This window comes from Centroberyx gerrardi, chromosome 3 (assembly GCF_048128805.1).
Source record: "Centroberyx gerrardi isolate f3 chromosome 3, fCenGer3.hap1.cur.20231027, whole genome shotgun sequence".
Lineage (NCBI taxonomy): Eukaryota > Metazoa > Chordata > Actinopteri > Beryciformes > Berycidae > Centroberyx > Centroberyx gerrardi.
The window spans coordinates 19,773,934-19,784,429 of NC_135999.1; the positions used below are offsets into that span (position 1 = coordinate 19,773,934).

The 10,496-nt window shown below is 42.4% G+C and overlaps 2 protein-coding genes across 4 annotated transcripts in view; one reads left to right on the forward strand and one right to left on the reverse strand.

The window, feature by feature from the left end:
* Nucleotides 1–3,133: 3,133 nt before the first annotated feature.
* taf5 (TAF5 RNA polymerase II, TATA box binding protein (TBP)-associated factor) overlaps nucleotides 3,134–10,496 on the forward strand; it is a 221,842-nt gene continuing 214,479 nt past the window's right edge. Inside the window, exons 1-11 of one of the 3 annotated variants that reach the window (XR_013504303.1) lie at nucleotides 3,134–3,566; nucleotides 3,851–4,082; nucleotides 4,224–4,539; nucleotides 4,727–4,890; nucleotides 5,526–5,661; nucleotides 6,149–6,269; nucleotides 6,481–6,610; nucleotides 6,944–7,108; nucleotides 7,295–7,472; nucleotides 7,981–8,158; nucleotides 8,368–8,682. Coding sequence is in view for 2 of the 3 variants with exons in the window: in XM_071908737.2 (XP_071764838.1) it covers nucleotides 3,134–3,566; nucleotides 3,851–4,082; nucleotides 4,224–4,539; nucleotides 4,727–4,890; nucleotides 5,526–5,661; nucleotides 6,149–6,269; nucleotides 6,481–6,610; nucleotides 6,944–7,108; nucleotides 7,295–7,472; nucleotides 7,981–8,158; nucleotides 8,368–8,582 (2,268 nt within the window). In the remaining variant the exon portion in view is untranslated. Of the gene's footprint in view, nucleotides 3,567–3,850; nucleotides 4,083–4,223; nucleotides 4,540–4,726; nucleotides 4,891–5,525; nucleotides 5,662–6,148; nucleotides 6,270–6,480; nucleotides 6,611–6,943; nucleotides 7,109–7,294; nucleotides 7,473–7,980; nucleotides 8,159–8,367; nucleotides 8,982–10,496 lie in introns of those variants that run through there. The other 2 variants (XM_071908737.2, XM_071908738.2) reach the window with 2 other exon arrangements.
* On the reverse strand, nucleotides 9,002–10,367 carry atp5md (ATP synthase membrane subunit k). Its single transcript, XM_071908771.1, has 4 exons — nucleotides 10,282–10,367; nucleotides 9,530–9,631; nucleotides 9,251–9,344; nucleotides 9,002–9,118 (listed from the first exon to the last, which is right to left on the reverse strand). Exons 2-3 carry the CDS (start codon nucleotides 9,611–9,613, stop codon nucleotides 9,255–9,257), a joined length of 174 nt encoding a protein of 57 aa, XP_071764872.1. The 5' UTR covers nucleotides 9,614–9,631; nucleotides 10,282–10,367; the 3' UTR covers nucleotides 9,002–9,118; nucleotides 9,251–9,254.

Consider the following 10,496-nt stretch of genomic DNA (forward strand, 5'->3'; position numbering starts at 1 on the left):
ACTGCCTAAGGCAGACAAGAATCATAGATTCTCCTCTTGGTCAAAAACCTCACCATCCACAGATGGATGAGAATCATACAGGGTAAAGCTCTGTCCCCCCCACATATAGTGTTCACTCGTGCAAGTAAGCATTACCCGGACAAGACCATTGAAAATTCGTACTTGCCCGTGTCAGCTCTGTTGGGATCCTGAACAGAAACAGTTAAAATGAAGGCTATTTAAAAGCTAAGCTGAAAAGATAAGTTTTTAGCAGTCATTTGAAAAAGGCTGCATCCCCAATCTTCTTTTGAGTGGGGTTTTATACTTCTAACAAACCAGCAGTAGAAGACCTGAGGGCTCTTGATGGAATGTAGAACAGCAGGGATTCTGTAATGTAGGCCGGTCCTAAGCCATTAAGAGCTTTGTATACAAGTAAAAGGACTTTAAAATCAATTCTAAAGGACACTGGGAGCCCGTGCAATGTAGCTAAAACCGGAGTGATATGCTCTAGCTTCCTTGTTTTTGTTAAAAGTCTAGCTGCAGAGTTCTGGATAAGCTGAAGCCTCTCAATAGGCTTTTTAGGGAGGCCGGTAAAAAGGGCGTTGCAGTAGTCCAGTCTACTTGTAACAAACGCGTGAGTTAGCTTTTCAGCATCTTTCTGGGTTAGGAAGGGCCGCACCTTGGCAATATTTCTAAGATGAAAGAATGCTGTTCTGGTCACCTTGTTTATGGGAATTAAAACTTAGATCAGAATCTAAGATAACACCCGGCTTGTTACTTCTGATCCAGGGATTCAGGTTCCCAAGTCTTGTGGAGAGTTCTTCTCTTTTGGCTTTGGGGCCGACCAAAAGGATTTCTGTCTTATCTTCATTCAGTTTTAAGAAATTTGTACTCATCCAATCATTGATAGCCAATAGACAAGTGGTGAGGGAGCTTAATTAAGGCATCTGCATTATTTGGCTCTACAGAAATGTATAGTTGCGTATCATCAGCATAGCTATGGAAAGTGACATTATGTTCTTTGATAATATCAGGAAGAATGGAAGAATGTATAATGAGAAAAGCAGGGGACCGAGACAGCTTCCTTGTGCAACACCAAAAGTTAGATCATGTTTCTCTGATACATGATCTCCAAGACAGATGAAAAATTTCCTCCCTGTAATGTAAGTTCTGAACCAGTTTAGGACATATTCAGAGAGACCAACTCAGTTCTCGAGACAATCTAGGAGAATATTGTGGTCGATGGTGTCAAATGCTGCACTCAAGTCCAAAAGAACCAGAACTGAGACCCTGTTGGCATTAGTGCTAAGTTGCAAATCATTGACTATTTTGGTGAGAGCAGTTTCTGTGCTGTGGTTGGCTCTGAAACCTGACTGAAACTTCTCCAGAATGTTGTTTTCATTTAAAAAGTTGTTAATTTGGTTAGAAACCACTTTTTCAAGTACCTTACTTAAAAAAGGAAGGTTTGATATGGGCCTGTAGTTACTTAGGACCCCACAGTCCAAATGTGATTTCTTCAACAGCGGTTTCACAACAGCAGTTTTAAAGGCATCAGGAAAAACCCCAGTCTCAAGTGATGTATTCATGATTTTCAGAGCAGAGTTTGAAACACTATTGAAAACCCTCTTAAAAAATGTAGTGGGGACAGGGTCAAGAGAGCAGGTGGAAGATTTACTCTCTATTACAATCTTATTAAGTTCTGCAACAGAAATACTAGAAAATGCCCTCATGGATGTTTGACTTTTACAAGGTTGGTTATTGAAATTACCAGCACCTGAAGCGATACTAGCCCTGATAGTTGTGATTTTGTTTTTTAAAAAGTTAGCAAATTCCTCACATTTTGCATCAGAGGCTTGGCTTAAAATGTCAGAGACAGGGGCAGGATTCAGCAGTTGGTCAGTGGTGGAAAACAGTATTCTAGGATCACTCCCGCTCTCTGTAATGATCTTTGAGAAATGGGCTTTTCTTGCAGCACGTACAGCATTGTTATAAGGATTCTTTATAAATGCTACGATGGACCTCAAGTCTGCTCTACATGTTCTCTTGAGCTCACGGACAGAGCTATTTATCCATGGTGATATTTTGCCACTTAACCTCTTTTTGACCTTGAGTGGGGCCACTTTGTTCAGTGTATTACTCAGATTGTTATTGAAAGCATCAACCATTTCGTGTACTGAGCAGTTTAGATGACATGAGTTCAGTTCTCTTACAAGCTCTGAGAACTCAAGTTCTGCTGTTGCATCTAGGAACCGCTTTTGAGCAACAATTTCTTTCATGTTCCTGGTTACAATCAAATGAGCATCAAAGAATACACAGTAGTGGTCGGAAACAGAGACATTAGACACTGATACATTGTCAATCATTAACCCTTTCGTCACAACCAGGTCGAGTGTGTTACCATGTTGGTGTGTAGCCTCAGTGACATGTTGAGTTAGTTCTAAACTATCCAGTAGGTTGATGAATTCCATAGCCTTCGAATCAGACATATTATTTATGTGAATGTTTAGATCACCATTCAAAATTATTCTATAATATCTGGTGATAATAAGTGATGCCAATTCAGAGAATTCTGGGAGAAAAAATGGTAGTTGCCTAGGTGGCCAATAGAGTGTATATATGTTCTCAAACAATGTCTGGGTCGTTTCATAAAAACGTTTCATCGAAACTACATATGTTGTCACTGTTTTCAAGACTTTTTCTCTGCCACATTAAATAATTTGGTAGTTCTTATTTGTTAGTGCTTGGCCTCTTTATTTGCAAATCTATTAAAGGCCTCATGTTGCTTTATCTAACTCCAAGTCTCTTGTCGGACCTCTTTTAAATCTGACACGTATAGCCTACTGCTATTTGGCATTCAAGTCGTCTGTGTAGCTGTTATTATTTTTTTGCTGTGGTGTTTCCTTTATCTTGTCAGCCCGTGTATATATATGAGGCACACACATATATATTCCTTCAGATCACATGTAAATGATTTTGTGAACATCAAATATACATTTTCTAAAAATCAATCATAATATCAATCGATGTTCCCCTGCCCGCTTTAAGCCACTGGGATTCGATGACTCTGCATCAGTAAGGACCAATCAGATGATCTGATCTTGCGCCGTCGGTGTCTTTTTTTGTGTACCCCGCACATGCGCACTTCATTTTGAAAATGGCGGCCGTACAAGGTGGTCTGATTGATACGGAGGAAGAAAAAGACATAAAAACAGAACCATCAAGCGACGGCTGTGGAAATAATAATGCAAACGACGGGAGATTACATAATGCGTCCCCCGGGACTACTTCTTCGGGTGGAAGTAACAAACCTGCGGCAGGAGCGGCAGAAGACCAACAAACGCTACTTGCAGTCTTGCAATTCCTCAAGAAGAACAAATTAACCGAGTCCGTCGAAATTTTGCGTCGAGAAGCGGGCTTATCAGAGGAAACCGACGACCCAAAGGGGCTCGAATCGTCCGGAGCAGGTTCGGGTGGTGTTGGGGGAAATGCCGACGCGGGAAGTGGGGATGCAAACTCTCTTCTCAGCCGGGTGTCCGTCTCATCCTCCGCTGTTTCGGCGGCCAGCGCAGCTCCGGCGCCACCCAAAGGTCCCGTGCAGTCTTCGATTAGGACTGTTATTTTTGTGTTTAAACTTACAGCTGAAACACTAGGTTTCCGGTTTATTATGTTCTTTGCCACAAACTAAACGATGAGCAAGACAGCACATAAGTTAGAGACTCCAAACTCTTGAGCTCGAACTCATCTCTCATCCACTGATAAAGTTTCCTCGGCTAGATCTTAGGGCCAAAGAGCTACTATGATAAAAGTTTGGTGTCTTCCTGATGTGTTACAACTCTCACTAATGTTGCTTGGGCTCTGTTTACTCTTCCAGCAGTAGTCGCAGAGGATCAACCAGACGTGAACGTAGTGCTGTCGGCCTACAGCCAGCAGGGGGACCCGGCTCTGTACGACGTTTACTACAACGGCCTGAAGAGGTTCATAGAAACGGTTCTGGACTGCCACAGAGCCGAACTGTCCCAGGTCTTCTACCCGCTCTTTGTCCATATGTACCTGGAACTGGTCTACAACAACCACGAAAATGTGGCCAAGGCGTTCTTTGAAAAGTGAGTTTCCTGACATAACATTACAACAACACTCAGTGTGTCAGTGCTTGTTGGAAGTTCTGCTAAATACAGAATTTATTTGTAATGGAGACTTTTAGAATTGATAGCATTAACCCTACCTTTTCTCCCTCTCCAACTCAGATTCAGTGGGGACCAGGAGTGCTACTACGAGGACGACCTCCGCATCCTGTCAGGCCTGTCCAAGAAGGAGCACATGAGGGGCAACGAGACCCTGCTGGACTTCCGCACCAGCAAGTTTGTCCTGCGCATCTCCCGAGACTCTTACCAGCTGCTGAAGAGGCACCTGCAGGAGCGTCAGAACAACCAGATCTGGAACATTATCCAGGAGCACCTCTACATTGACATCTTCGATGGCATGCCGCGCAGCAAGTCCCAGATCGATGCCATGTCTGGGAGTCTGGCTGGCGAGGCCAAGCGAGAGGCCAATAAGGCAAAGGTTGGTTGTGTGGGATATATGTCTTCTATGTCTCTCCACACTTTTGTAATCATACCTTGTTATAATCATGACTCTTGGCTTGACACCCTGAATATACATGTATCAGTACTGACCTAAGTCTACATGCATCATCTAGATTTTAAGTAAGATGGTTTCGTTGTCATTCAAACTGTTTTATCTGGTGTAGGTTTTCTATGGGCTGCTGAAGGAACCGGAGATCGAGGTGCCTCTTGACGATGAGGACGAGGAGGCGGAGAACGAGGAGGGTAAACCCAAGAAGAAGAAACCCAAGAAGGACAGTATGGGCTCTAAGAGCAAGAAGCAGGATCCCAATGCACCTTCGCAGACCAGGTAGGGGGTTTTCACACTACAATATCTAGGTCTGCTTGCACTCTCTTGCTGGTCCATATAGATTTTCTTCACATTTTAATCTCTATCTGCTGACTTTACAAGGCCAGAACAGTTTGATTCAGTGGAATTTAGCTATGGCATTGTGGTACATTTAAATGGAAAACTCCAGTGCATTTCCCCATAACTTGTGTCTATTGGATTCTCATCCATTTTGTATTGCAAGCACAACTTGACTTGCTGCATTTTGTTGTGGGAGACTAATAGATTTGTAATTCAGAATTTTACTGCATGCAACAGTGCACTGCTGCTTCAATGATTTCTTGACTTCATACATACTGTCATTGAAAACATTTGATTTAAAAGCACTGATGACTTATCCACATACTTGACAGTCAGTGAGAAAGTCTTTAGAAATGAAATCATATCAACGGTGTCCTCTAGTGGCATCATCCCCACCATTCAGATTTTTATATCAAGCATCTACATGTGCTGATGTTAATGCGAGACTAGTATTTTCAATTATTTGCTTGTAAGCTTATCTGAAAATTCTCACTGTTTCTGAATTAATTGAAGATGGCTTTAAAAACAACAGGCCTAGCCAGTGACTGATGGCATCTTTGTGTCCTGTTGTTCAGAATACCTCTTCCAGAACTGAAGGATTCAGACAAGTTGGACAAGATCATGTACATGAAGGAGGCCACTAAGAAGATCCGCCTGGCACCAGAAACTCTTCCCTCCATCTGCTTCTACTCTTTCCTTAATGCGTATCAGGTAAAACCTTGGACCAACATCGTTCAGTGCATGTTGAACACTCTCACTCATGTAACTTATGGATAAGTGAAAGCAACTGATGCTGACTACCCCCCCAATAAATGGCTTATATATGCATATATGTAAGTTATAGAGGAGTGTATTTGTATTTATATGATGTGCTCCACTGCATAAATTGAGCTTAAAAAAAACTGCCACCAACAGAAAAAAAACAAATTCTGCCATATAGGTTGAACCTTTATACCAACATAACCATTGTAGATGTCATACTTTTTACAATATGCTATTGCTGTACTGGTCCATTGCCTACAAACTTACTACTAGTGAATTTCAACATTCTAATATAAAAGTACTGCTGACTTGAGTGATACTTGAGTCAGTGTGAAAATAGTTTTTACAAGATGGATATATTGGGGACTTTGTGTTTAACATATAAAGGAATGTAAACCAGCAGCCATTTTCAGTTATTTTCACCTTTCCCCTGCAGGGTCTGACAGCAGTGGACTTCACAGACGACTCCAGCCTGATTGCAGGGGGATTCGCCGACTCCACAGTACGGGTGTGGAGCGTCACGCCCAAAAAGCTCCGCAGGGTTAAGTCTGCAGCAGGTACGGTAACACAATGGTGACCACTGATGAATGACTGTGACCACCACAACCTCACTTGTTATTTTTGTTACTTTGTTATGCAAGGGTGTATCATGTAATGGAGGTGACTTTTGTTTATATCATTAGAAAATAATTTCCCAGAAACATACACTGAAAGTATCCTCTTTGTTTTACTTCCCTTTCCCACCTTTCCCTCCTTCTGTCGCTCAAGACTTGAGTCTGATTGACAAAGAGTCTGATGATGTGCTGGAGAGGATCATGGATGAGAAGACAGCCAGTGAGTCTAAGATCCTCTACGGACACAGTGGCCCCGTGTACGGCATCAGCTTCAGCCCAGACAGGTACAACACCTCTGCTGCTTACCAACCAGTTGATTATACCTGATGTTACATAAATCACATACTTGATGTAGAATTTGCATAAATCATTGTAGATTCAGCTTGAGCACCCATTTCTTTCTCTTCTTTTGTATGTGACAAGGATCCCAAAATATAATCAGTTTAACAGTGAGAGTTTTCTTTTTTCTGGCACACATGGCTAAACCAAGGGCAACCCACCACCATGACATCCAGAAAGCCCCCATCACCCCCACAACTACACACATCCACCTCCATGTACATGAACATGTGCATGAATTTGTAGTTATTGTTGACTAGCTCTCTTTCACCTTTCAGAAACTACCTATTATCAAGTTCTGAAGATGGTACAGTCAGGCTGTGGAGTCTTCAAACCTATTCTTGTCTTGTGGGCTACAAAGGCCACAACTACCCAGTGTGGGACACACAGTTTTCCCCCCACGGATACTATTTTATTTCTGGGGGACATGACCGAGTTGCCCGGTAAGAAACTGCAGACCTGATTTTATTAGTATGTCAAACAATACTTTTAGTCTTGGTCTTTGTATCAAGTATGCATTAAGTATACTTGCAGTGTACCACTATATACCACAGAGGAGAACATGGATATACAGTAGCTCTGTTTGCGTGCGACGTTCAATGGTGTGTGCGTTGTGCTTTCTCCATCAGTCTGTGGGCAACTGATCACTACCAGCCTCTACGGATGTTCGCTGGTCACCTGGCTGATATCACTTGCACCCGCTTCCACCCCAACTCCAATTATGTGGCCACAGGATCGTCTGACCGCACCATTCGCCTCTGGGATGTCCTAACTGGCAACTGTGTCCGCATCTTCACTGGTCACAAGGTCAGACAGCAGGTTGCCACAGCAGTTCCCCATTCTGTGGCTTCCCATTCAATCTGTGCTGTAGCTATTTCCCCTTTTCAGCAGTCAATCCATTCTATGGCTCCTCCCTGTAATATGTTATTAAGCATCTTACAGTATGAGGTGTAAAGTGACTAGGGGACTTGGACTTTGCCACGTTTGTCATAGTACTATACCAGCACCTGTTAAACTAGTATGACAACACAAGGATTACACCAATAATAATAAAAATAAGTCCCGTTAATTAGAGCCAATTAAATATTGCGTGCATTGCTTACACTCACATTTGTTCGTCTGGTACAATTTGAACTTCTGTTCATTTTTGATGGATGCTACGTTAGTGAAATTATTGTGAACATTACATCTACACCTACATTATCACAGCTGAAGATGTGCAAGATTCACAGCTCATACTGTAGCACATTTAGCGGACTTATGAGTGCCGGAGAGAGACAACATCTGAGCCAGTCTTTGAACTCTTATGTCCTAGGGTCCTATCCACGCCCTGGCCTTCTCTCCCAATGGGAAGTTCCTGGCATCAGGAGCCACTGATGGCAGAGTTCTTCTGTGGGACATCGGTCATGGTCTGATGATCGGAGAGCTGAAAGGCCACACAGACACCATCTATTCCCTCAAGTTCAGCAGGGACGGGGAGATCCTTGCCTCTGGTGGGTGGTCTCTCTAATGTGTTTTGACAAGTTCATACCAGTGGAGCTACAAATACCCACAGCCCTGCAATTGCCATATCTATTGATTTAAATGTATCTCAGTTAAACACAGATTGAGTGGAGTTGCTGTGATTTATAGCTGCAGCAACCAATTCATGTTCCCACCTAGTCAACCACCACACATTATTCAAACATCTTGTGTTTTCTAGGCTCCATGGACAATACGGTTCGTCTGTGGGATGCATTGAAAGCATTTGATGATTTGGAGACTGACGACTTCACAGCAGCTACTGGGCACATCCATCTACCAGAGAACTCCCAGGAGCTTTTGCTAGGCACCTACTTGAGCAAGTCCACACCCGTCGTACACCTTCACTTCACTCGGAGGAACCTGCTGCTGGCCGCTGGGGCCTATAATCCATAAGGACACTCCAGAATTATCTGAAAATGTTCTACTAAAACTTGAAATGAAGCGACTTTTTGATCCTTGAGCTCCACGGGCCCCTTTTTTTTTTTCTTAGAGGGTTCTGGGGGGGGGATGAAACTGCATTATCATCAAGCCTGGTGAGCATCTAACTGTGGATGAAGATTAAAATTAAGCAAGCCTACTTCTGGTTTACCCATGACATGGATCTGTCTGAAAGATTGAAAGATGCAGCCTCCAAATCAAATTGACCGATTGCAGACATCCCCTTGCCTGAAAAGAGTGCCATTTCTGATTGTTGACCCAGTTTTTAAAATCACTGCCATGAGCACAGCTTTGCTCAACATGTATGGCTGACATTTCTGTATCATAGTCTTTTATACTGGTGTATGCTGTAAATAAAACAATGTTTTCTATGATTTGGGCATAGATCTTTATTGTTAACATGAGAACACCAAACAAATGGTCACATTTTACTACAAGCACGCCAAGCTGCCACTCCCAGCTATATAATAAATGGTGGTCAAAATGGACACCTGTAAGGAGACAAAAAGGGCCTTTAGTGGGTCTTCCAAAATTCAAGAAGAAGATGCAGTAATAATTTGCACAAGTGTAATGGATTTGGAAAATGTATAAAGATGGGATAAAAAAATATTCCAAATACTTACATTATCACTTTTCCGTGACAGCAGCCTGTTTCTTGGGCTTCAGTTTAAAGAAGAGGCCAATGGCTAGTATACTGGCGTATGTGGCCAAAACGCACTAGAGAAACAAGGAACATGTAATGATATGACAGTTAAATTCAGGGTACATAGTATTAAATAGATCAACTGTTCAACTGTCAGGTGGGAAAATGCAGTCTATAGGTGAAAAAGTCAGTGATTTGAAAGCAAAATCAAGATGAATGAGTTGCACACAATGCATTAACACATATATTGCCTACTCACATTCCTCCTTCCTGTGATTGTGTATGAATTGAAGTACTTGGCAATGCCAGTGAACTGGTGCTGACCGGCGTCGTGTCCTCCCATGATGGATTGTAAATGGTCCTAAAGCAAGAGGAGTGAGGTGAATGAGCAGTTCATGTTTCTGGATGAGTGTGTTGTGTCAGTCAGGGGTGAGTGTGGGAGAACTCCAGGAAACTCAAGTAGTGAAAGCATTAAAGAGGCTCTTCGATATATAGTGAGAAATGTATGCGATTGTTATAAACACACCACATAAGTTAAAACAGTGCAATTGTTAATTATTGCACTATTACATAAGGAAGCTTACAGCCTTAATGGTGGTTGGCAGAGCATTTCGGGTAAGTTTGATCTGTCAAGAAGCTGAGGACAAGCTGTCCTGTGACATTTCCAGCATGACATTTTCAGCGAAATATTAACGTTACCTCAATTCAACAAGGTGTTCTGGTTGACAAATGCACAAGCGGGCATATCATTCAGGTTGACTTTTATCAGAGTATCACCTACTGTATAACTAGCTAAGCTAGCAGTGATGCATTCGGCTAGCAAGGCGGCACACTCTCCAGCAAGTTCGTGTTAGCTTGCTAGCTTCAAATAGCTAGCTAGTTAATTTTGTGGCTAAGTTACATAGTACATTTTCACAAGGTGTTTTACAGACAATGTGGGTAATACGTAGCATTATTTAAATGCAAGTGTACAAACATTTAGCTAATTTTTTTCTGAATGCATTCTCTTACCTTTAACACACGACCCTTGTATGAACAGACTGAGACAAGTGCCCTTCAACAGAGGCCGCAAAGCTGAATTCACCAGGAAATCCCACCTACTCTCAGCAGTCCAATGTAAATCAATATGTATAGCCCAACGTAATGTCACTCAAAGTCAGGATCGACCTTTTCAGAAAAAGCGATCACTGAATGGCTTACCAAAGCGTCAATCATTCAGACTTGAC

What these genes read in the sequence shown, in the direction of transcription:
- atp5md (XM_071908771.1), bottom strand. Translation starts at nt 9,613, where the DNA reads ATGGGAGGACACGACGCCGGTCAGCACCAGTTCACTGGCATTGCCAAG. An exon ending in CAATCACAGGAAGGAGGAAT is followed by an intron (nt 9,345 to 9,529) that starts GTGAGTAGGCAA and finishes TTGTTTCTCTAG; the next exon opens with TGCGTTTTGGCCACATACGC.